Source organism: Phaseolus vulgaris, chromosome 6 (assembly GCF_051622355.1).
Source record: "Phaseolus vulgaris cultivar YP4 chromosome 6, ASM5162235v1, whole genome shotgun sequence".
Lineage (NCBI taxonomy): Eukaryota > Viridiplantae > Streptophyta > Magnoliopsida > Fabales > Fabaceae > Phaseolus > Phaseolus vulgaris.
This window is the reverse complement of record NC_143503.1, coordinates 30,828,872-30,854,891: the sequence shown is the minus strand read 5'-3', so window position 1 is coordinate 30,854,891 and position 26,020 is coordinate 30,828,872. Positions and strand designations below refer to the sequence as shown.

At 33.6% G+C, this 26,020-nt stretch overlaps 3 protein-coding genes across 4 annotated transcripts; all 3 read left to right on the top strand.

Moving 5' to 3' along the window:
* The first annotated feature begins 769 nt into the window (after positions 1-769).
* LOC137832104 (enhancer of mRNA-decapping protein 4) lies at positions 770-11,406 on the top strand. Of its 2 annotated transcripts, none has more exons than XM_068640101.2 (13): positions 770-1,076; positions 1,158-2,208; positions 2,982-3,031; positions 3,331-3,487; positions 3,588-3,806; positions 4,042-4,170; positions 4,772-6,337; positions 7,035-7,394; positions 8,200-8,319; positions 9,181-9,351; positions 9,752-9,898; positions 9,986-10,102; positions 10,937-11,406. In XM_068640101.2, the coding sequence occupies exons 2-13, from the start codon at positions 1,318-1,320 to the stop codon at positions 11,243-11,245; spliced, it is 4,236 nt and encodes a 1,411-aa protein (XP_068496202.2). In that variant the 5' UTR covers positions 770-1,076; positions 1,158-1,317; the 3' UTR covers positions 11,246-11,406. The 2 variants fall into 2 exon arrangements, with proteins under 2 accessions (XP_068496202.2, XP_068496203.2); XM_068640102.2 differs by having other exon boundaries at positions 800-1,076; positions 1,177-2,208.
* A 2,277-nt stretch (positions 11,407-13,683) lies between these two features.
* On the top strand, positions 13,684-14,403 carry LOC150027356 (uncharacterized). The gene has a single exon (XM_090303859.1). The coding sequence runs from the start codon at positions 13,687-13,689 to the stop codon at positions 14,155-14,157; it is 471 nt and encodes a 156-aa protein (XP_090159985.1). The 5' UTR covers positions 13,684-13,686; the 3' UTR covers positions 14,158-14,403.
* A 6,286-nt stretch (positions 14,404-20,689) lies between these two features.
* LOC137832102 (putative galacturonosyltransferase 4) lies at positions 20,690-25,698 on the top strand. Its single transcript, XM_068640100.1, has 9 exons — positions 20,690-21,387; positions 21,484-21,518; positions 21,620-21,664; positions 21,761-21,842; positions 21,965-22,221; positions 23,006-23,259; positions 23,434-23,791; positions 24,076-24,651; positions 25,194-25,698. Exons 1-9 carry the CDS (start codon positions 21,285-21,287, stop codon positions 25,467-25,469), a joined length of 1,986 nt encoding a protein of 661 aa, XP_068496201.1. The 5' UTR covers positions 20,690-21,284; the 3' UTR covers positions 25,470-25,698.
* The last annotated feature ends 322 nt before the right edge of the window (positions 25,699-26,020 follow it).

Genomic DNA, 26,020 nt, shown 5'->3' with positions numbered 1-26,020 from the left:
CCAGAACTGGTGATCATACATGTCTGAGGTTCATCATTTGTTTATGCACATAGTTAATGATCTTCCAATTTCTTGCTGCCTTTTTACAGTAATGAGATGTAAAAATCTTGCACACTTGCTGTTTAATTTCTTTTTAAATAACTAGAATAGTACCCACACCAATAGAGTCTACACACTTAAATTTAAAAAGCCAAAAACTAGTCATAAATTTTCTATTTAGTCTTTTGTCTTTTAGGACATGGAGTTTGCTAAAAGTTGAGGTACACACTGTTTAATTTATATGGTTGAAATTGTAGTATAATATATGATAATGAGACTCTTAATCAGCAACTTTATTTATAATGTATATGTAGAGGGGAAGAATATGTATCTCTTAAGACCAAATGATATATCTAAAGTTAGAAATTATTTTGTTATCACTGCAATATTTTTAAATTATTATGTATACTTGTATAAATAATTGCAGAATATATATGTATACTTGTATCATTTTTTCTCAAGTTTGTTATAATATATGTTCTTTGAACATTACTGAAAAATGAACAAAAAATGCAATAAATTGGTTTGCACCATTAATTATATACTACTTAATCTTAAAAGTACTAAAAATTACATTATTTGAAAAATGATTAAAATAACTGGGGTTGAGGTAAAAAATAAGTTGATGTATCTGGAATTTAGTATGAGCTGCGTATAGAATAAAATAATGAATAATGATAAACTACATTTTTTTTCACTGATTTTATGCGCAATAAACAATTCATATACTAAATTCTAGATAGCAAAAAACCTTTTTTTTATTAGATTTTGCTCCCTATCATCACCATTTTTACCATCTTTGTAGTGCTGTGATGCTTGCCATTGTTCCCAAATCCCCATCCTTTGGCTGCTATTTTTTAAATTGGACGATGCAAAAACGCAAATTGTTGATTAAACCTTCTTCTCTTCACACCAATTTCCTCTAGCACTCGTCCAATTCTGGTCACACCAGAGGAGAAGAGGAGACCAGGACAAGAACAACACACGAAAACCAGAAAAAAAAAAACACAGAAAAACATAGCAAAACCGAGAAGCAGGTCTGTGTTAAAAACCACCATTTTCTGTTTCTCTCTCTCATTTTTTTTCCTAAATTTATTTATTTCTCTGGGAATACTAAGCTGGTACGAGGAAACACAGAGGACAAAGTAGCAGTGTGAGGAAGAAAGAGGAGGCACATAAATCAATCTCAGATCTCACAATCAGCTCCTCCCAGATCCCATCTGATTGTTTGTTCATTCAAAAGTTTGGATTTTTTGCCTTAATTTTTGGTCAAAGTTTATGGCTTCATCTGGGAATCCAAATCAACAGCAGCAGCAGCAACCTCAACAACAACAAACAACCCATTTTGATTTCAATAAGCTTTTCAAGACACCAGCAGCAGCAGTATCAGCAGCATCACTCCCTATCCCTAATCCTTCAAATTTGAACTCTTCTCCATCATTCCCTGCTCCTTCTCCTTCCACACCCCCTCCTTCTTCCTACCCTACCCCTTCTTCCTCCTACCCCCCACCGACTGGCACATACCCTTATCACCACCCTCACTTTCTCCCCTATCCAGCCCTTCACCACCATCAACAACACCAAGAACACCCTCTTATCCTTCACCACCTCCCTCAAATGCACGCCCCTCAAAGACCTATTTTCCAACCCCCTTCTCCTTCTCCCTCCTCACCACACCTTCCTTCATCCCCCAATCCCACCACTGGTGCACGCCTCATGGCCTTGTTGGGCACCCAAAACCCTCCCTCCAATCAGGAACCATCGGTTGTGTACTCATCTCCTTCTGGCACATCTTCATCACCTATGGTTTCTGATTTTTCAGTGCCACCAAACCCTTCAGGGTTGCCCTCCACACAGCCCTCAGGCTCTCCTGTGAATCTGGCTAGTGTTCAGTCCACTCCTACCAGGATGCTCAGCAGCAAGCTGCCCAAGGGGCGCCATTTGATTGGAGAGCATGCTGTGTATGACATTGATGTTAGGATGCCTGGTGAGGTGCAGCCTCAGCTTGAAGTCACTCCAATCACCAAGTATGCCTCTGATCCTGGCCTTGTACTCGGACGCCAAATCGCGGTGAATAAGTCTTACATATGCTATGGTCTCAAACTTGGGGCCATCCGGGTGCTTAATATCAATACTGCATTGAGATACTTGCTTCGAGGTCATACTCAGGTGGGTTGTGTTGCAGTTACTTTTGGCCTGATTGCGAATGCGATGCTAATTTTTGGGTTTATGTAATGATTAATATGCAGTACTTCTGGTATTTGTTTAGTCAAATGTGGCTTCTTGGTGCAAGGAGTTGATGAATTGGCTCTGTGATTGATTGGGTTGCTTGCCCTTTTCCTGTTTGACATTAACACTGAATAAGCTTGATGTCTGTTAGTGCTTTCAGCTGGGTAATATAAACTTCGGTTTTATATGACGAAGTTATATTCTTTTTGCACTGAGCACTGATTGCATATAATCCACCTTTGTTGTCTGTGGCCACATGAAAATAAATGAACGAGATTATGTTTTTACCTCAAATTTGTTAGGAATGTGTACCTAAAAAATGCAAAAGACTGTAAGTTTATAATGCCAATTTTAAATAGCTGATTATGAGAATGGCGATATATTGTCTGAAAACATGACACGTGAGCTTTCTTCATGTCTGAGAAAGACTGTTTTGGAGTTTTGTTTTTGACTTTGTCTTTACTTTTTATTGGTTTGGATCATATACTTATTGATATCTAGAATCATATGATGTGCATACTCTTGGTAACTGTTCCATTGGGTTGATAATACTCTTATAATTGCAACTTTCTACTTGCAAAGCATGCACTACCTCTTAAAAGTTATAGCGAATTCACTGTTGTTACTCACATTTGAGATGCTGTTTTTTTTCCTTTTATTCAATTTCCTCTTTGTACCGGTCTCCATTTTATGCATATCTCCTTTTTATGTAGAGAGTGACAGACATGGCATTCTTTGCTGAGGATCTTCACCTGTTGGCTAGGTAAATGTACCTTTTCTGTTTCTTGTTTGTCATTGTTGGGATTGATTTACTTACCTGGTTTCCTCCATTATAATATCCATGTTTTCGTTCTTGTTTGGTTCGTATCTGATTTATCTCCCATCCCTTCAATCAATGGATCTTGCAATTTTTAATTTTTATTACTGCATCATCATAACTGATGTTGCTGAGGGGTATTTCTGTTCAGGCATTTCTGAATATTCAAGTCTGATTTTCTAGTGTCATTATTTCATTTTTAAGTTTATTGATTATTTTACCCCTGAATATACTTGTGTTCACAGTGCTAGCACTGATGGAAGAATATTTGTATGGAAAATCAATGAGGGCCCTGATGAGGATGACAAGCCTCAAATTACTGGAAAAGTTATCCTAGCACTTCAAATATTAGGAGAGAGTGAGTCTGTTCATCCAAGAGTATGCTGGCATCCCCACAAACAAGTAACAGTGACTTTATAACTTTGGCCTTTAAGTTTATTATATTCCATTGGTGTTAACTCCTTTAAAAAAATTATTTTATCATTTGGAATTTGATTTACAGGAGATTTTAATGGTTGCTATTGGAAACCGTATCCTCAAAATTGATAATATGAAAGCTGGAAAAGGTGAAACTTTTTCTGCAGAGGAGCCTCTCAAATGTTCCATTGATAAGTTGATTGATGGGGTGCAACTTGTTGGTAAGCATGATGGCAATGTGACTGAGTTGTCAATGTGCCAATGGATGAAGAGTCGATTAGCTTCAGCTTCAGCTGATGGCACGGTCTGCATTTGTCTCTGTCCTTGCCTTGTTTTGTTGCTTCCTTTAGTTTTTCATCCCATGTTAGAGTTGTTTTGTCAGTGAAAAGTTTGGAGTCCCAAATTCCCTGGCTTTATATAGGACAGGGGAGGAGATGCTGAATGGTTGACATTATTTTAAGTCTTGAAGTTGGGAATGAAGAAATATTTATAATCATTCTTCTATTTTGAAATTCTAAATAACTTGTTTTTGCCAACAGGTGAAGATATGGGAAGAACGAAAGGCAACACCACTTGCTGTTTTAAGACCACATGATGGTAAACCAGTAAATTCTGTGACGTTCTTGACTGCCCCTCACCGTCCTGAGCACATTGGTCTTATCACAGCGGTATATGCTTCTAGTCTTAACCTTGATTTGAAATATATCTCTTGCACTTAGCAAAGATCCTTTATAATTGAATTTAAATTAAACTTTTAAATAAATTTATTTGCAGAATAATTATTTTTCTAAACAAGAATAAGTATAACAAGTGTTATTTTGATACATCAATAACTGTGTTAGGAAAAGAGAATAATTATCGGGATCTCTTGTCAAGTTGTCAATCATTATATATTATGTTCATAATAAGTTTGCCCTGTAACTAAAAGTTAATAAATAACTTTTAATTGTCCAATCAATTGTAATCTAATTAGTACAAAAAGAAAACTAATAAAGTTATTTGATAGCAAATTCTATCATTTATAGTCCTTAAAATAATAATGAACTGTATAAGGAAAGCACTATTAAAATGGTATTCAATATTTTGTCTAGAAAGATGAATTAATGCAATTCTCTCTATGTTAAAGACTACAAAAAAATATTTATTTAATGTGGATCCTTCCCTGATCAGCCTTGTCAGCTTGAAGTCGCGTTAGGTTCCCCTCACATCTTTCAAAACCAATTTCCTTTTGTCTGTGTGCGTGTGTATTTATTTATTTTTTTTCCACAGGGGCCACTTAATCAGGAAGTGAAGATATGGGTCTCTGATAATGAGGAGGGCTGGCTATTGCCTAGTGATTCTGAGTCATGGCATTGTATTCAGACTTTAGACATAAGAAGTTCGTCTGAATCCAACCCAGAGGATGCATTCTTTAATCAAGTTGTAGCATTGCCCCGTGCTGGTCTGTTTCTGCTTGCAAATGCCAAGAAAAATACAATATATGCTGTGCACATAGAGTATGGATCCAATCCAACTGCTACCCGCATGGATTACATTGCCGAGTTCACAGTCACAATGCCTATATTAAGTCTTACGGGAACCAGTGATAATTTACCAGATGGAGAGCATATTGTGCAGATATATTGCGTCCAAACACAAGCTATTCAACAGTATGGACTCAATTTGTCACAATGTTTGCCTCCACCCATGGACAATGTTGAACTTGAGAAAACAGAATCCAATTTATCACGTTCTTTTGATGCTATGGATGGATCCACAAATCTGGAAACTGGAAATATGCCACAAGTTCATTCTAGCAGCTCTGAAAGTGCTCCTGTTGTGAGCCTTTCTGTAAATTTGCCTTCATCAGATATTTCAGTTCTACCTGAAGCTTCTATATCTTCTATATCAGAAGCAGAGCCCAAGTCTAACGATTTACCTTCTCGTAATGGTTTTGAACATATTCAAACTGCTCCACCTCCACTTCCTCAGAGTCCAAGATTGTCCCAGAAGTTATCTGGTTTCAAAAATTCATCAAATAGTTTAGAGACTAGTTCAACAACTGCTGACCATAGCAGTGAGCAGACTAATCTTGATTCTTCAGCTGAACGGAGAACGGAGTCTGAAAAAGATATGGCAGATGTGCCTGGATCAGGTGACAATTTGAGAAAGGATGATAAAGTTGTTCCAAATGATGTTTCTGTGGTTTCTAATAACCCAGCAACCTATAAACACCCAACCCATTTGGTAACTCCATCTGAGATATTCTCTAAAACTGCTTTATCTTCTGATAATTCCCATACTTCTCAAGGTATGAATGTTCAAGATGTGGTTGCCCGTAGTGATACAGAAAACTTTGAAGTAGATGTTAAAGTTATAGGGGAGATGGGTTCTAATCAAGAAAGTACCGAGTGTGAAAGAGACAGAGACTCTCACACCAATGTTGCTGAGAAGAAAGAGAAGTTATTCTATTCTCAGGCCTCTGATCTAGGCATTCAGGTGGCTAGAGAGACTTATAACATTGAGGCAGCTCGTCAAGCTGATAATATTAAGACCATTGATGCACCTGATCAAAGTTGTAACTCTGTTGAGGAAGAAGTTCAAGACACAAGTAAGGATGTACCTGCAAACATCAGTGAATCAGAAACCATGGCTACTGCTGTGCAATCACCTGCACCTTCTGTGAAAGGTAAAAGACAAAAAGGGAAAGCTTCACACGTGTCTGGTGCATCTTCCACTTCTCCTAGTCCTTTTAATTCAACAGATTCATCAAATGATCAAGGTGGAAATTCAGGAGGACCATCCGTGGAAGTTGTCTTACCACAGTTATCTACTATGCAGGAGATGATGGGTCAGGTTAGTAATTTGCATTTGAACTATATTTTTCTATAGTTGTATCTTACTCATGATTTTTATAGTATTGTGTGTAGCGTGGTATGGATTCAGTATGCTACAAATAGATCACACTTAATTGTTTACTGGATTAATAGTCTGTTCCTATTGTAACCTCATGGTATTTTTGTTAACTATCTTTATCATCATCAAATTTGGGAGAGAATATTTTTTCTATCAAACTTTGTGGAAGTGTCTATATGCATATAGTTTAGCTACAATGTGAAACATCTTTTTTGGGATAAAGGTAATGTGTGGCATGTGCAGCCGTAGAATGGATTAGTGGAATATATACATGTCCTGTAGTGAACCCTGATTGTTTTTGTCATTTTCCTTTTATGTAACTCGCCTGGCTTTATTCCATTCGATTTATTCTGAAAGATTGATTAGCAATACATGCACTATATGCTCCACCTTTTTTATGACTTCATGATATAATATAATCATAGCATGAGGTTGTTTTATTTTGAACTGCTAGTTCTTGTAATGATGCCACTCCCCCTTACACCCATCCAAAAGAACATTTATAGAAACTATATCATTCCTAGGAGGGGATCTTTATGTGTTTAATATGGTTTTGCTTCTCATATATTCATGTCACAAAATGAGATATTTTTAGGTTTTCTCAGTTTCTTATTCTCCTTCATTTCCTATTTTACAGTTGTTAAGCATGCATAAAGAAATGCAAAAGCAGATGAATGCAATGGTTTCTGTTCCAGTCACTAAGGAAGGCAAAAGATTAGAAGGATCCTTGGGTCGAAACGTGGAGAAAGTTGTCAAGGCTCACACTGATGCTTTGTGGGCTCGATTGCAGGAAGAAAATGCAAAGCAAGAGAAGTTAGAGCGAGACCGCACACAGCAAATAACAAATTTGATCTCCAATTATGTAAACAAAGATATGGTGTCTGTATTGGAGAAAATCATTAAGAAGGAAATATCTTCGATTGGAACAACCATTACTCGTTCATTAAGTCAAGTTATAGAGAAAACAATATCTTCAGCTATTACAGAATCATTCCAGGTTTGTATTTGTTGTAACCCCACATTGACTATAGATATGGTTAAAGTAGAACTAAAGTCTTGGACAATTCTCACCTCATGTGTTAGCTTTTGAGGTTGAGCTAGGCCCAACCCAAATTCAAGATAGTATTAAAGCTTATCGTAGATATCATATTGGGCCACCTTCAACTGTTCAAAAATCCACTTGACACTGCACCTTTCGAAGTGCAATATACAATGAATCTATCTGGCCCCTCGGATTGTCCAGTGCAATGTGCTTGGTCATACAACTTTACTAGTGCAATATGAAAAAAGAAAAACACAATCCTACAATCTCCATATTCTAGAAGTCCAATCCTTGACATGTGAAGTGTGTTTTGAGATACACATTAACTATAAATATGACAAAAGTAGAGCTTATAAAGACTTGGGTTTATTTATCCTCACCTCATGATCTACCTTTTGGATTTGAGTTAGGCCCAACCCAAATTCAAGTTAATCAATTTCAACATTTGAAAGTTCTACTGCTCAAATGGTAAATGTGTTTGTGCTTATGTTAGCTTGTTTTTTTCTTGTTAATTTGCAACTTTTCGGACACTACATTATCAAGTAGTTGGATGCCATGTCATGTGGTAAACTGAAATGTTTTCAGAAATCTATGTGCCAGTTATAGTTCTTCAATTGGTATTTCCCATCCAAATTTTTCTGTTGCTAAAAGAAAATACAAAAACATGGGGAGATTAGACCAAAACCCATATGTTAAATAAAAAAAATTGCTCATTTTTGCTTGAATATGTTTGACTAAGGTTGTGCCATGAATTCTGCAGAAGGGGGTGGGAGACAAGGCATTGAATCAACTAGAAAAATCAGTTGGTTCAAAACTTGAAGCTACTGTGGCTAGGCAGATACAGACACAATTTCAAACAACTGGCAAGCAAGCTCTTCAGGTAAGCAGTTTGTGGCCAACATCAACAATATCTATTAAAGCTTTTTTTTTGCATGATTTATTTTTATCATGATGAGTGTGAACTTCTGTCTGCCTGTGGTTCCTGTGTCTTATCATTGCTGCATATGTCATAAGTTTGCAAGCACTCTGGGAACCCACCCTTAAAAACTAGCTGTTAAGGGGAAGAGTCCAATCACTTAAATACTCCACTGAGCATCCCATGTTACTTGATTTGGGACTTAGGTACCCATAATACCCCAGTCCCTATGATTGCACTGTCCTTGAGAGCTGACTTCTTGGTAGCTTTCATTCTTCAACACTTTATTCAATGACATTTCAGTCAACTTGTTAATTAGAATCCTCCACTAGCGACAATTTTCCATGGGTAATCCTTTTTGAGACACGGACAACCAACTGTACGTAATACCAATTGATAAATACCCATCACTTTTGGGGAACCCATCCTTAGAATCTAGTTGTTAAAAGGAGAAAACCAAACACTTAAATACTCCACCGAGCTTCTATATTACTCAATGTGGTGGGCTAGACAACTCCATAACATCCAAGTCCCTATCATGGTCTGATGGAAACTGTTTATATCTTAGAATTGATGTCTAGGATAGTGGAAGAGAAACAATGTCTTAGATAGTGTAGTGAAATGTAACTCCTCGGAATACTAATAGTCACAAAATATGAATCTGAAGATTCTGTAGGTAAAATTTCACGTGGTAGTACAATTGTTTTTTTCTTCTTCATATTTTTGGTTTATTTTTATGTTTGCCTTCAAAAAAGTCTGGGATTTGCTGTCCTTGTAGGTGGATTTGGTTAATCAATTTCTTACGGTTTTGTTTGCACTTTGTAGGAGGGACTTAAGACTAGTTTGGAAGCTTCAGTCGTTCCGGCATTTGAGATGTCTTGCAAGTCTATGTTTGAGCAAATTGATATCGCATTTCAAAATGGACTTGTGAAGCACACAACTGCTATTCAACAGCAATTTGATTCTACTCATTCTCCTCTAGCCATGACGTTGAGGGTATGTGTAGGATGGTTATTTTTGAAAACAGCTATTACGACTTTTTACGTTTAATGACTTTTTCCTGCCATATAATCCCCCCGTTGATCATTATCTTTTTGTATATCTTTGATCTAAGGGTTCCTATAAATGAATGAATTAGCAAAGAGATGAAATAATATCTCTTAAGCATTTTTTCCATATTTCTCTCTCAAGTTACGTATACATGTCCACAAGATGTTTGAATCTTGTCTCATTTTTGGGAATGAGAAGCTAATTAATTATAAACCAAGATTCTGTCATGCAGTGGGTGATCTTCACTACCTTGTCAAATATATTAGTGGCCTTTCCTCTCTCTATGTTTTGATTGTCTGGTTTGTCATGTTTGAATACTCAAATGTGTAGTGTTATGATTACACAGGATACAATTAATTCAGCATCATCAATCACTCAAACTTTGAGTGGACAATTGGCTGATGGCCAACGTAAACTGTTAGAAATTGCAGCTAACTCCAAAGTAACAGTGGATCCCTTTGTAGCACAAATTAACAATGGCTTGCATGAGATGGTATGTTAGTTCGTCATTTCCTTTATCTTTCTATTTTGACGAGTGTTCACTCTATTTAATACTTTGAGATTACTTTCGTTTTGACAGACTGAGGATCCTACCAAAGAACTATCAAGGTTGATTAGTGAGAGAAAATTTGAGGAAGCATTTACAGGAGCTCTTCATAGAAGTGACGTTTCAATAGTTTCTTGGTTATGTTCTCAGGTATGATAGAGATATCTTTCTTCTGTTGACTTAAGTTGCTACTCAGAATTACATTCTGTTGGAAATGGTGTGTAGGAACTAGTCAAAATGAAACAAAGTGAAAAGGGGAGCTTTTTCCTTTTTTTTCTCCCTTAAATTCAACTGAGGAAAGGATAACTTCTGTATATTTCAAGCAATATTAAGTGATTCTGGGGAAACATTGTTAACCTGTAGACATTTTTGAGTTTTCCCTAAGGTGAAAAGGATAATAAATTTTGATGGGGGTCCCTACTAAAGTAAATAAGAACAAAATTTTAAATGTGAAATGGATTTGCAGTTCCTATAATAATTTGGGTCCAACTTTCTGTCTAACCTTAAGAGGATAAGCCTTGGCATGATGGAAAGATTGCTGCCTTGTGACCTAAAGCTCATGGCTTCAAATCTTGAAAATAGCCCTTTCCTTGAGAGGGAAATGTACTGAGCGTTTTCTTTCCCACCATGCATTAGGTGGGACCCTCAAGCATTGATTTGACATTGGGTCAAGTCAAATGTAGCTCCATGATATACATTCAAATTGAAACTACTTTATTTTTAATAAAAGGCATCTCTCTAGAAACTACTTTGAATAACTTCAATTTTTCACATTCTTAAAGCACCAAACCAAGCACACACTAAGTTAAGAGTGAATTCACATCTCATAAACCCAGTCCGATCACTCCAAATATCCCTAAGCAAAATCAAATCAGACCTCTGCATATCATTATTGGTAAACACCTTTTATAGTGTGCATGATTATATCAGACAAAGTCCACGACAATGTATCTAATGATCAATTTTGTACCTTTTCCTATCCAGGTTGATTTATCTGGCATTTTGGCAATGGTGCCGTTGCCATTAAGCCAAGGAGTACTTCTGTCTCTTCTACAGCAGTTGTCCTGTGACATCAGTACAGACACACCCAGAAAATTGGCATGGATGACAGATGTGGCAGCTGCTATAAACCCGGCAGATCCAAGGATTGCTGCACATGTGCGGCGAATATTGGATCAAGTGTCCCACACACTAGGCCATCATCGGAATTTACCAACTAACTCCCCTTCAGAAGCGAGCACAATCCGCCTTCTCATGCATGTCATAAACTCGGTGTTGTTGAGCTGTAAATGACATTGTTGTATTTTATTTTATCATATGTGCAGAAAGTGTTAAGTATCAACTTTGGTTTGTAACTGTATAGATATTTAGATAGCTTGGAAGGAATTAAATGAACTACTGTACTTAGAGTTTTGGTACAATTGATTTGTGTGACATAGTTTCACATTTTTGTATGCTTATTGTTTTACATTTTGCTCTGGCTCCTTCAGGCGTCTTTATCATTTTTAGAGACATTATAGCCTTACCATGATGGACAAGGAAAATTTTGACATCCCCATGCAAAGAAGTCAACATTGCAATAACTGTAATTTCCAAGCTGCCATTGGAGTGTAAACAAACTCCAGGGTAGGTAGCAGTTGAGGCTGGAAGTGGCTGTAGCAAGGTCTGACTGGTCATTACATCCTGCTACAGCAGGGTTGGCCTTGCAAAAGATTGAGCCTCTTAGTAGTTGAGAACATGGGAGTGGCTTCATAGCTTGCATTGTTTTGCTAAGATATTTCATGTGGGTTGCTTCAGGTTATCGTTTTCAAAAGAAAAGTTGGTATAGTGCTTTTAGAGAAACACACGTGTTATAGAAGGTTATTTTTTTTATCATTTAGAATAGCATTTTATTGAGTGATGCACTGTTCTGTATTCTGTAGTGAGTTAGCAAAGCGAGTTATCTGGCCCAATGTTAATTAGGTTGCAGGCTTATAGAACTTTCGGATTATAGAACTTTTATAGGTGTTTTGGACTAAGCTTGTAATGGGTCGCAATCAATTTAACTAAAGATTTGTATTTAATTCAGCTTCTAAATTTGAGTTAACTTACTATATTTAGCATTAGCTACAAAGTGTAAATGTGCTTAACTTGCTCATGCTAGCACCGCAAATATATCAATTGTCTCGATGTGTGTTTGGAATAGTGGCACGGGGAAGTTGAATCAATTAATTTTTCCATTGAAAGCAAAGCAGCTCATTGTTGCTGCCAGATTTTTCACCCATTTTATGTTATTTTTAGCTCTTCCCCAATCCAAATACCATGTTATAATGTTAACGTAACTCATTTGAGTTAATGGTCCCCTCAGGGGGGGGGGGGGGGGGGGGGGGGGGGGAATCCAGAGAAAAACAATTTTTTTAACTTAAAGTGCACTATCAATGTGATGTGTAGCAAAGACAACAAAAATTTGGGTGTTCACTTCTATGGTTCTTTGGTGCATAAATGAAAGATAAAAGTGTTGTCTGAGAATATATATATATATATATATATATATATATATTTAATTTGAAAGTTTCTCACATTTATAAAGGGATAAATAAATTTGTCATAAACTTGTTAAGTTGGTGGTAGAGTCTTAAATTAAGCTGGTGTGATTGACTATTCTTTCTTCTTGTATAAGTTTTTCTTTTTTTAGAAATTGGTTTGGTTTAGAATATACATTTTCTTAATTTATAGGTTACATATATTATTAGAAGAGCATCTAATTGTCTCAACATAGTTGGAATGTTATATTCTGGTAACAATGTTTTCTTGATACCTTATTAAGAGTATGTAGTTAAATTAATTTTTAACTAAGCTTTAATTTTAGAGTCACCTCCAAGATCTCACCATGAATAAAACTTTTTATTACAGTGGCAATAGATAAAATAAGTCAGTGACTTTTCATTTATACTGTCATGTATGCTAAGATTAATTAACTTTCTCTGAAATAGTTTTTTAAAACTTGATATGTTGTTTACTTAATTTATCGTGTAAAATTATACTCAAACCAAAACTCATGATAATGGATCCAATCATTTGCCATGCTTGAAATCACCACCACAAAACCATGAAACATGTAGCTGTTAGGGTTTAAAGTTGCAACATATTACCATTACCCATGTTTAGTTGTGGTCCTGGGAGAAATAAGAAAGGTACCAAGATGCACATTTTTTTATTTGGTTTGATTGAGTTTGTGATCTTTCCTTTTCCAAAATTAGGAACGCTAAATGGGGAATTACCTTCTATCTCACTTGATATTGTTGGTGTTGTAGATAGGACCGCAAGTTAAGGGTGAAACAAATGTACATGCATGTGTGCAAGTGTGTGATTGATTAATATTGTGTTGTGAGTGTGGTGTTCTATTCCATGAGTTAGAAGATACAGTTTTACTTTTACCTTAAAAATAGCATAACATGTCTATATCAGTTTTCTCTGCAGCATTACCTTACCATCTTTCAAATTGAAACATAGATATACCTACCTTTTCATTCGTCCTTAGCCCTCGATCCACTCAGGTACTAAACTGTTTTTTCTTCTGGTTTATGTTTATTGCGACTTTTTTAACATGTTTTCCTTTGTTTATTACAATTTTGATCTCAGTAGTACAACCTTTGGATGTCTTTTTACACTTTTTGTTTGATTATTTACAAGTGTGACAAAGGGGTATTGGATAATGATTTTTGGTAAATCTTGGTTCTACAGAAAATATATAAATGGAATGGGAGAAGAATAAGAGAGCACGAGAAGATGACGAGATTGAGATTGAATCTTCTGCTGAAAGTAACGACAGTGTAAAGAAGAGAAATGTATATGGCATAAGCTTCACGAAGGAGAAGAAGGAAATGGAAGAGGAAGATTATTTTGGGGCATGGGATTCCCACTTGGCTATGGGAGTGTTTGATTTCCCTTGGCTGAAAGATGGTGTCATGTCCAAATTAGATCAATGTTTGGATTTTGAAGACAGTTTCTCATCATCTCTAGAACACCAAGACACTTTATTCAAACATAGTGTTGATTTCTCAGAGGAATATGGCTTATGCATAACTCCAGATTTACCAATGGTTCATATTGAAGAAGCCAAGTTGATAGATGATATGTGGCAACCATTTGAGAGTAATTGGTTAGAGTTAGAAGCAGAAGATGGAGATTATATCTGGAGTTCTCTTCTCAATAAGCCTCTTTGACAGAATTCAGAATCTTGTATCCATAATTCAAAAAGTTATTGGGATTGATGCTCAAGATTTAGAATAAGAAATGTTGTAGATATGTTCTATTCAATGGTAGAAAAACTCACATTTTGATGATCTGAAAATGTCAACAAATCCCAAAGCTAGATTGCCATTGACAAACAACATTGGATATCTTCCTTCACAGTTATAATATTCATCATAGATGGTAGTGCCTATTGATCAATTACAGTCCCAAACCAATTTTTGTTACATCCTTTTTTGATTGTCCAAATAAAATTACCTAGAGTTGTATTGTTATCAATTATAAAACGTTTTGTTACAGAAAATTGAATTTATGCAACATTGATGAGTATGAGATGCATGTACTATTTGGTCTGTGCATGTATACCTTATATGTGGAATTCATGTATACCTTCCATATTCTTTGCATTCCACCCACGTATTCTGATATAAAATATTAAAATTTAAACTTAGAATCTCATAGTGATGTATGTAGATCAGTTGATGGTACAACATATAACATGGTCCTGAAAACACTACAGTCCAAATTAAGCATGGGAGAAAAAACACTTCATATTCAGTTAAAAAAAAGGGAATTTTGTGAATGTGATATTCATTACAGAGTAAATTTATAGTTTTGAGGAGTTTCTATATTAAAATACGTGTAATGACTGTTATAGAGGCACAAAGATTGTGTTAACATTTTTTAGAATCATCAAAAGCAATATTTGTCTTCTTTATGTCTTTTGATCACATAAGTGTGTTCTAGAGTGAGATTTTCATCCATTCACGTGTCCAAAGGATTGAGACCATGGAGATCAGACACTCATATTTTATATAGGTTTCTTTGGAAAAACATCTTAAAAAAAAGTACTAAGAAAAAAATTAATGTAGTTTCTCTGTGATAAAACTAGTTTATATATGAATAAAAAGATAAATTTAGAAAAAAAAAAAAGTTAATATTAAACATTCTTTAGGAATTTCTTTAAGTTAATTTTTTTTATAAAGAAGTTAATTTCATGTTTGTTTTTGTAATTGCCGGTGGTGTTGTTGGTTCAGGGATTTTGGTTTTCAGTTAAAATGTCGGTACCTACAAAAAGATATCTGACTCTCAAGTTAGTGTTCAGTAATAAATGCTTAATAAATGTGTACTTTAACATCAACCTAATTATAGGGATGAATTAAAATTTTATATCTTTTGGAACTATATTTATAGTAATGATTTTCATGGTTAATGTTATGATATTACTTGTAGTTATCATTTAATCAAGATTGCTTAGTTATGTAAGACCGAGAGGATATGAAATTGATGACTTCATGATTGTGTGAAATTTTGAAAGAAAAATGGTTGATGATTATGACATATACAACTTGCTTGGTTTTCCATTATATGTTTAGTGGTGGACATAATATGTTGGTTTGATTTGTTGTGTGGTTTATAAAGGCATTTATGTGAAAAAAGATTGAGTGGGGCTTGCTGTAGATTTTCATTTATGCAAACCACTGATCCTTTTAAGTGGAACAATTTGCTTAGACATTTTGAAAATGGAAATCATAAATGTGTGGATAAACTCTTCATTTTAGAAAATATCAACTTTAACCACCAATTATACACTCAACTATTAATAGCTCACTACCACTACCTTTCCTTGGACAAGGTATTTCTTAGCAGAGTTTAAGACTTCTGATTTTGTTCATCAAGTGGGGAGATTTGAGAAATTGAATACATGTTAATGTAAAGTATATCTTAAATAAATTAAATCATGACATAGGGTTAGTTTTAATTATTGATAATTCTTAAAAAACACCAATGAAATTCAATTTAAAAATAGAAATAAAAGATGATAAATTTGATGCACTGCTTTATTTTCCTTATTTAAGAAAAATGATATTTGAAAAACCCATATAAATTAAAGTACAATTAATGAAAAAATCGGCCTAAGGTCTTGTATGCGACGTAAACAGATAAGGTTTGCAAATTTGAAACAGCATTTACATGTTCTAGAAAATCAAATAAAAATAAAATTAACAAGTAATTTGAGATGGTTCAAATATTTTTATTTTTTTTGCTAATATTGTACATTTAAAAGAGGCAAAAGAGATCAAGAATGACTAATTTAAAGTAAGAAATAAGAAATTGTTGGGAAAAATTCAAAACTAATTCTTCCATTTGCTGCTGTAAATACAAAATGGACACTTGCGGAAGTAATAAACAAATAATAAAAAATAGAGCAAATAGAATAATGACATTGAGAATTTTTAACGTGGGAAAACTTGAAATGTAAAACCCACGAGACTTAATCTAGAAAATGTCTCCACTATGAAAATAAGATTACAATATTTGTTTCTCCCACCCTATGAGGATAACACTCAATCTCATCCAAAAAATAATGGAATAAAAAAAGTCTCTCTAATATCTCACTAAGGCTGTGTTTGTTTCTCATGATGGAAAGACGAAGATTTAATGGGCAGCGCAGAAAGTTGGAAAATCAATAATTTTTTTTTTGAAAAACACAAAAATCGAGACAATTTTTACTTTCAAAACTTTGAAAGTTGTCTACATATATATTTATTTAATTATTTTATTTTATTTTACTTTTTTACCCTTTTTATTTATATTTAAATTATCATTATTTTATTTAAAATAAAATTACAATTTAAATATTAAAAATATAATCAAAATTATAAAAAATTATTATTATAAAATAAAAATAATTAATTATATTTTATATATAATAAATTATAAATATAAAAAATAGTAAAAATAAATATATTTTTTAATAATAAAAAAATAAATTTATATAATAATTATATTAATTACAAAAGAGTAAAAATAAAATAATATTATTATTTAATAGAAAAATAAGTTTTTATTATATATTTATAATTATAAATATTTAAATAATATTTAATTAAAAATTTCTAAATATAAGGATAAATTAGTAAATTTACATTTTTATTAATTAAAAAAAATATATTTTCAATCACATCCATCACATCACTCACAAACTTTCATAAACTTTCCTCACACTTTCCACTCTATTTACCTTAATCCAAACACCATAACTTTCTTTACACTTTCTCTTCAAATCATCTCAAATCCACTCCCTCATTTCCACTCTCTCATCCAAACACAGCCTAAGATTTCTACTCTCACACTATGGTGAATATCTATTCTCTCATTTACTCTCTAATCTCACCCAAGAATGATGGAATACAAAGTCTCTCTAGTATCTTACTAGGAACTCTAATCTCACCCAAGAATGATGAAATACAAAGTCTCTCTAACATCTCACTAGGATTTCTTATCTCACCATTATGGTGATTATCTATTCTCTCATTTCTCTCTATGTTGCTCTTCTCACTTGCTTGTTTTTCTCTTCCTTGGAAGTTCCCTTTATACAGATAATAGATGAAGACTTCTTTATAAAGAGATTAATGCTCATTACATTCTCAAGAGAGAGTTACAATTTCAAAAAACTTTTAGAATGACCATCATTGAATATATTCAATGGAGCAGTTACCAATATTCATTGATCATGGTCTCCCATTAAACTAAGGAGGGATCCCTCCAATTCTCCCCCTTCCTGACTTAATTGAGGGGTATAAATAATTTAGCTCCCCCACAACAATGTTATCAATATTCATTGGTCACAGTCTCCCATTAAATTAAGGAGGGATCCCTAACAATTCTTTCCCTTCCTGACTTACTTATTTGAGGGGTATCTTCAGCTCCCCCACAACAGTTTGTTAGGTTCTTAGCTGAAATTGCCTTGGTCATCATGTCAAACCAGTTGTCATTTGTATGAACCTTCTCTAGTTGTAACTTTCATCCTCCAAAGCATTTCGTATCCAATGATAACGATAATCAATGTGCTTTGTCCGAGAATGAAATGTAGGATTTTTAACTAGGTGAATTGCACTTTGGTTGTCACAATGGAAAACATATCTTTTGATAAATTTTTTTATTAATACATAATCGTAAACCTAAGATCCGAGTTTATAATATATTTGTATTGGACCATGACGATATTTAAGTTATATATATCTTATTGGAATTTAACACTTTGTATTATAAAAATTAAAAAAAAAAACTCATTTTAAATTTTAAAAATTAAAGTATGAGTATTTTTAATAATAAAACTATGAGAATATCTTAACAAAAAGATGTGAAGTAAAAATAACATTTTATACTATAATTTTTTAGTAGAAGATAGAAACAAAAAGTGCTGCATAGTTTAAGATAAAAAATTAGCACTATGGTTTAGAAGCATGATTCTTTGTGTTTGTTGAAAGTTAAAGATGTGACTTGAAGAGGAAGTTTTGTATATAATAATGTAACATGTTTGTTTTTTTTCTATTGTGATGATGTTACCATCCAAATTCAATACCTGCAATATTTTAAAACCAATTTCTAGCAAACGGTAGTTGAAATCTCAAATGTGGCAACAAAGGAAAGGTTGAACTTATAAGAAAATAATGTTGGAAAACTTACTTGTGGCTGCAGCCATGTCGTAAGGACAAAGAAAAATACAGAAAAAGAACACAAAGTTACTATATTACTAAATCCTTTTCATTTGATATATTCTATGAATGACTCTGTTTGGTCCCATTTCCTATTCTTAGACTAAAATGCATCACAAATTCAAAACTAAAAAATGAAAGAAAAATAAAATAAAAGAGCATCAATAATTGAAAAGGGTTACTTTGGTGAATAGTTGCAATCTTTCATTGTGCCGACACTTAGGGTTTCCATTATTATTCATAGAGCAATAATTTGTGGTTTTCATATTCCCACAACAATCAAAATGTTCTTGAAATAAATCCATATATTGTTATTTCAGTGTCACTAAAATGTTTCAATTATGGAATATACTTGGTAATAAAATTACCTACATACATGATTTTGTTGTATTTAAGTGTATTTATGTTTCCATATTCAAAGTAGTATCTCACCATTGTAGTAGTAGGATGCAAGATGGAATTTAAATCAGGTTATATTAAATTTTTAGTCTAATAAATTCAATGACAATATATGTATATATAGTAAAAAATTATTAAAATGAATTTCTAAAGTAACAAAAATATTTCACTTCACTCATCACAATTCATATTATATATAACAAAAATACTACAAGTATGAAGAGATCTATTATAGTAGAGTTCATATTATACGTAACAAAAATACTATAAGTATTTAATAGATCTAAAATCTGTAATAAAAAAAATTATTATAGTTTAAATACGAAAAATATATTTAACCTAAATTTTTATTCTAAGCATTATACACGAAGTTTTATTATATAATTTTTGTTCTATAAGCTAATATTATAATAAAATAAGTAAGTTGCATATTTTAATGATAACCTTATGTAAGAATTGTTAAATAAAATATTATTCTAAAATAAATATCTGCACAATTGTAGGTGAGATACTTATTGAACCGAAAGGAATTTTAATAGACTCAGTTTGATTTAGATTATGTAAATTTAAAAATAAAGCGAATCAATATAAATTAATAAAAGTTATTTGGTTTAATGCATTTTTTTTCAAATTGGATTCAAACTAAATTGTTATTGCGACATTTATGTTTACTTTTTATTTATTTATTAAGAAAACCGACCTAGTGACTGCACGTTAGGTATAAAATATTTTCAACCATATTGTAAAAATGTTTAAAAACTACTTAATTAAATATTTTGAGGTTCGTGTTGACAAATAGCCTGCAAAAATATAATTAAATGTTTTTCTTTCTTTTATCATTACATTATATAAAGAATACTATTTCCAGTTTTTTTATGTAATTTATTTTGGTAAGTACATCGTCAGAAAATTAAAACTAAAAATAATTTAAATATATGTTCTTTCTTATTTTTTTTGACACATTTTTCAAGGATGCGGTGAAGTTCTAAACTTTGACAGGAACCATAATAATTAATACTGAAGAAATTTAAGGTCATAAAGAAAGTATTTATTAATTTTATTAAAAAATATTTTTTGACTAATATTTTTAGTAACAAAATTTTAATATTTATTATAAAACTTAAATTCGGAACTTTACTATAAGATCGACTTAATGTTTATAGAAGAAAATTTGCATATATAAATAGAAAAACTTATTAAAACCCACTTTTCTACCATGTCTGAATAGAAGAAATGAATATCATAACTTAATAATGATTCAGATTTATCTGCTACAATATAATAAAGTTTAATTAGTTTAAGCAATAAAATAAAATAAATAATTAATAAACTTTTTGATATTAAAATAGGCGCGTCCGAGTGGCCAACCAAGCATCACATGCTGCACAACCTCACGCGTATAATAATTAATTAATTAATTTACTATTGACAAATCATATTGTATGATTAATTTATTTGTTTTTATAGTAATTATTTCTAAATTTTTAAATTGAACTTTAGTGTTAATCCATTTTCTGTAACTATTTTAAGATACATCCTATTATATTGTTTGACTAAAATATTTTATTACTAAAAATGAATAAATGTGGCTATTTGTAAAACTGTGACTACTTAAAAATATTTTCCATTTCATAATCTTGACCATTTTTGCTAAAAAAAGGGGATGTTATTATATGATTACGAAATTTTATATGAATTTGTAATATTTTATTTATAATATTTTGTAATAATGGTTACATTAGATTAAGATTGTTTGTAAGAGAAAAAGTTTCCGTTAAGAAATAGTGATAATAGGCTTGGCGAAGAAAGAAGAAAGGTGTACGCTCGTTCACTGTTCTTCTTCTCTCTCTTCCCTTTTCTCCTTTCTCCTCCATTGCTTTGCTCTTCTTCTTTATCTCATCTTCATCTTCTTCTAACACCGTTTCTCTATTTCTCTATACATTCACACCATGCGTATAAGCTATTCAAAGATAAATCGCAGTCTTTCATAACGCGTTTTTTTCTTCTTTTCTTCGCTCAATGTAACTGATTTCTTCCTTAACGCTCAGAGGCTATTTCCAACAAACCCGGAAGAAAAGGGAAAGTGGGTTTTCTTTTCCTCTCGGAAAGTTTCCTTCTTGCTTCCTGTCTCCTCGTTTTCTTCATCTCTGTCTCCAAAGGGTCTCGTTGCTTTTTATTTCCTCTCTCTAGAGAAAAAAATGGTGGCAGTGAGAAACATTGTGCTGTTGTTGCTGTGCATCACTGTTGTTGCTCCGATTGTGCTCTACACTGATCGCCTTGGCACGTTTGAGCCTCCTTCGAGTGAGTTTCAATTGATTTTCTTCCTCTGAATTCGTTTGCTTTGGCTATTTGCTAATGGTTTTGGTTTCTTTGGGTTGGGTTTTATTCATTATGCAGACAAACAGGAGTTTGTTGAAGATGTTACTGCTTTTGTAAGTGATGTTCTTGAAAAAGATTCTTCAGTTATTTTAGTCAGGGTCAGAGAGATAGAGATCTTTGAGTTTCTGAATCTTGTTTTATTTTGTTGTGTCAGGCTTTCAGTGCCGCAGACTCTAGCCACTTGAATCTGCTGCCGCAGGTATTGTTAATAGTGCCGTTCTTGTTTTTCTTCTCTTTGGTGTTGAATCTGTGGTGATTTGTTATTTATTGATGAAATATCTCATTTTACAAACAGGAAACTTCAACGACCGTTAAAGAACCTGTTAGGGTTGTGTATACTGAGGAGGATTCTACTAACAGAAGGGATTTCACTCCAGGTATTTTTTTTGGGGCTTCTCTGTTCTTGAGTGAGGTTTTGGGTCCTTTTCCCCTTCTTTTCTGGGTCTTGTATATTTTTTGTCATATCTAATTAATGACATTCACTGTCATGTTGAGCTAGGCTTGCAATTAGTGAAATCAATGGAGCATTTATCTGCCAGGGTGCTGTCAACTACAACCGATGAAGATCAGACTAAAAAGGAGAACCCCATTAAATTGGTTACTGGTGGAATTAGACAAGGAAATCAAGTGGGCGGGTCCTTGGATAAAGGTGCTACTGGTGAAAATGTAAATGGGGAAGCTGCTATTGATGTTGATGACAATGATGGGAAACTTGCTACATCAACCAGCGTTTCTACTCAAGATCCTGAAATTAAGGTCGGTGATAAATTGTGCTTTTGTTGTTTTATATGCTTCTGTGTTCATTTTTTCTGTGTATTGCTGCCCCATTCTTTCCGAAGTTATAAATAGTGATAATTGTGTAAGAAAATTCATCTTGGCTTCTGGTCTTGCTGAAAAAGGTTTTGCATATTTATATCCGTAGAGGGTTGCCCATCATCTGTCAAATAAAGTACTTTGTATATTCAGTGCTTCTGATGCCTGAATTTGGTAATCTTATCAAGTGTTTAAGTCTAAGACTGAATAGGTACACTGATGAAAAAGGGTTGTTCATTGCACGAGGCAACATCCTCACTGTTGTGCCAAGGCTCACCCTCTATTATATACGTTGGTAGCTCGACATAATTTCTTCTGAATTTCAAAAAGGAACTGGCAAATTGGTAGTTTGATAAACAGAATTCATGTTAATTTAAATATAGACAGGTTTATGTCTTCATGATTTAGGCATCTGTTTAGATCAGACTGTGTGCATTTGTAGCAGAGGACATGAAACTATTTTTTGCAGGGTCCAATGCAACGCAACCCTGTGCTGCAAATACAATTGCATAGTCATGTCCAATTAGTGCAATTTTGTTTTTACAGTCAATGAAAGGGAACAAGCAAGTTACTAGTATAGTGTTACCTGTCAAGACTCATAATTATATTTTTCCAACTGTTTTTTTTTTTCAGAAAGTTGCATCATTCTAATTTAGGAAAACCAACCTCAATGCATCTTGAGTTTTTTTTTCACATTTGATGTATCTGTTTTCATGTTGCCAAGCAGGAACAAGCAACAGAAGCTTCTAGGAAAGTCAACCATAAAGGTTCTAGAGTGTCTGAAACCAATAAGCATAATGATCAAACACCATCTGATTATCGAGTAAAGCAGCTAAAAGATCAGCTTATCCAAGCTAAGGTCTTTCTTTCCCTTCCAGTTGTAAAAAGCAATCCTCATCTCACTCGAGAGCTTCGATTACGGGTAAAAGACGTAACACGAACACTTGGGGATGCAAGCAAAGATTCTGATTTACCTAGGAAGTAAGTTCACCCTTAAGAATGCTGTTATCTGCCTTCATGTTTCCCTGTTATGTTATGACTCTCGACCGTGTACTTCCTCTTTAAATTTCTTATGCTACTGGTATAAACATGATGAATATTCTGCTCTAAGCTGCATATGCGTGCTGTCTTAATCTAAATTTGTAATAATGGCAGTGCAAATGAGAGAATGAAAGCGATGGAACAGACACTGATGAAAGGAAAGCAAGCTCAAGATGATTGTGCTGCTGTTGTGAAGAAACTTAGGGCCATGCTCCACTCGACAGAGGAGCAGCTTCACATTCTCAAGAAGCAGACCTTGTTCTTAACACAATTGACAGCAAAAACACTGCCTAAAGGTCTTCATTGTCTTCCCTTGCGTCTTACAACTGAGTATTATAACATGAATTCTTCTCAGCAACAGTTCCCCAATCAAGAGAATATAGAAGACCCTCAGTTATACCATTATGCCATATTTTCGGACAACATATTAGCAACAACTGTTGTTGTGAACTCAACTGTTTCCAATGCTAAGGTAAATTCTTTACACTTTTAGAATACTCTTGACATTCTATTTGCTGCCGAGATCATTGAGAAACGTCGAAGAAATTTGGTCTAACTGTACTGTGGTGTAACTACACTTTATATGGTTTGAGTAATAAAAACTGGTCTCGGTTTCATTTTAGACCCGAGTTTATGAAATAAAGAATTCAAACAAAATAAATAGACTAGAAGTTCTAATATCATTGAAGCCAATGTTACTTATATTTCCTATTGAAAGCAGTTGTTCACATTGATATTATTTTAATGAATTTGCAGGACGCCTCAAAACATGTTTTCCATGTTGTTACTGATAGACTCAATTACGCAGCGATGAGAATGTGGTTTTTGGTGAATCCACCCGGCAAGGCAACCATTCAAGTACAAAACATTGAAGACTTTACATGGTTGAATTCAAGTTACAGTCCTGTTCTTAAGCAGCTGGGTTCTCAATCCATGATTGATTATTACTTCAAGGCTCATCGAGCAACCTCTGATTCAAATCTGAAGTTTCGGAATCCAAAGTATTTATCAATCTTGAACCACCTCCGATTCTATCTGCCTGAGATCTTTCCAAAGCTCAACAAAGTGCTGTTTTTGGATGATGACATAGTTGTGCAGAAGGATCTGACTGATCTGTGGTCGATTGATTTGAAAGGCAATGTAAACGGTGCAGTAGAAACTTGTGGTGAAAGTTTTCACCGATTTGACCGATATCTCAACTTCTCACATCCTCTCATTGCAAAGAATTTTGACCCACATGCTTGCGGGTGGGCATATGGAATGAATATATTTGATTTAGTGCAATGGAAAAGGCAAAAAATCACAGAGGTGTACCACAACTGGCAGCATCTGGTATGTAACACTTTGATTTACATTTCAGCGAGTATCCCATGTGATTGACAGTAGCATTAATCATGTTGTATTAGGAACATATATTTTGTCTTTTAAAATTGAGTTACTACTTAAGTAAGTCTTAGAAAGAGAGTTTTAAGTCTAACTTAACCTCACAAAACTGACTTGTAATGTGAGATTTGTATTAACTTTAAAAGTGAGATTTGGTCATATTTCTAGCTAATATGGGATCTTTGCATGATGGGCTCATTAAACTTTGTTAGGATAGGCTCTCGTATTATTTTATAAAAGTGAAACGACTTATAGGGTAATGTTTACACTCGTTTATATATTATAATTTGGTCATATGCCTACTCATTTTGTGTGCTTTGGCTTGTTCCTGATTTGTATTTGGTTTGTGAAAAGTGTGAATATTTCATTATCCATCCATTCAAATTGCATTTACATCTCCATTCTAGTCCATGTTGTTTTTGCAATGTATTGTGTTTCTTACTGATTTAAATTTGAACTGATTTTTCTTTTCTAATTAAACTGAATTACAGAATCGTGATAGACAACTATGGAAGTTAGGAACGCTGCCGCCTGGTCTCATAACATTCTGGAAACGTACTTTCCCGCTGAACCGATCTTGGCATGTCTTAGGTCTTGGCTACAACCCCAATGTTGGCCAAAAAGATATCGAGCAGTCTGCTGTTGTACACTATAATGGGAACATGAAACCATGGCTTGAGATAAGTATTCCGAAGTTCCGAAGTTATTGGACAAAGTATGTGGACTACAATCATGTGTATTTGCGAGAATGCAACATAAATCCATAGAGAGAGTGTTCTTTTAGTTGCTTGACCATAGAAGTTTTCTCAGCAAAGTTGAAGTGCACCTTTTAGGTCTACAATTCCATCTCTGTAGAGCTTCTATTTTTTAAAGCTTTACAATTCTTTCTGTATACGTGTTCCCATTTTACATTGGTATTTTTTGGACTCAAAAACCTGCAGAGAATGCTAACTGTACTGTACTTGTAAATGAAATGAAGAGGTTAGTTTTTTTTTCTCTTTTGTGCTTCCTTTTTCAAAACATCTTGTCTTCTAAGTAGTAGTCTTCCTTTTGTTTGTTATACCTTGTTCGACCTTCAGTAGTTTCTACAACACAATTATGGTTAAGTGAAGTTTATTAGCAGTTTGATTTAAGGAAGAAACCGTTGTTTTTACTTATTTCAAAGATGTTACCATGACTTCTGTTTTGTTTTTTAGTTTCTAAATGTTTATATATGAAACAAGAAAAACATTTTGTATTGCTTTCTACTTTCAGTGTATTTTTACACAAACAAGAAACGAAGTGAAAAAACAATGTATTTTTGGTACTCAAACAAAAG

What these genes read in the sequence shown, in the direction of transcription:
- LOC137832104 (XM_068640101.2), top strand. Translation starts at nt 1,318, where the DNA reads ATGGCTTCATCTGGGAATCCAAATCAACAGCAGCAGCAGCAACCTCAA. An exon ending in ACATTGGTCTTATCACAGCG is followed by an intron (nt 4,171 to 4,771) that starts GTATATGCTTCT and finishes TTTTTTCCACAG; the next exon opens with GGGCCACTTAATCAGGAAGT. An exon ending in CTATTACAGAATCATTCCAG is followed by an intron (nt 7,395 to 8,199) that starts GTTTGTATTTGT and finishes TGAATTCTGCAG; the next exon opens with AAGGGGGTGGGAGACAAGGC.
- LOC150027356 (XM_090303859.1), top strand. Translation starts at nt 13,687, where the DNA reads ATGGAATGGGAGAAGAATAAGAGAGCACGAGAAGATGACGAGATTGAG.
- LOC137832102 (XM_068640100.1), top strand. Translation starts at nt 21,285, where the DNA reads ATGGTGGCAGTGAGAAACATTGTGCTGTTGTTGCTGTGCATCACTGTT. An exon ending in TTGAAGATGTTACTGCTTTT is followed by an intron (nt 21,519 to 21,619) that starts GTAAGTGATGTT and finishes TTGTTGTGTCAG; the next exon opens with GCTTTCAGTGCCGCAGACTC. An exon ending in ACCACAACTGGCAGCATCTG is followed by an intron (nt 24,652 to 25,193) that starts GTATGTAACACT and finishes ACTGAATTACAG; the next exon opens with AATCGTGATAGACAACTATG.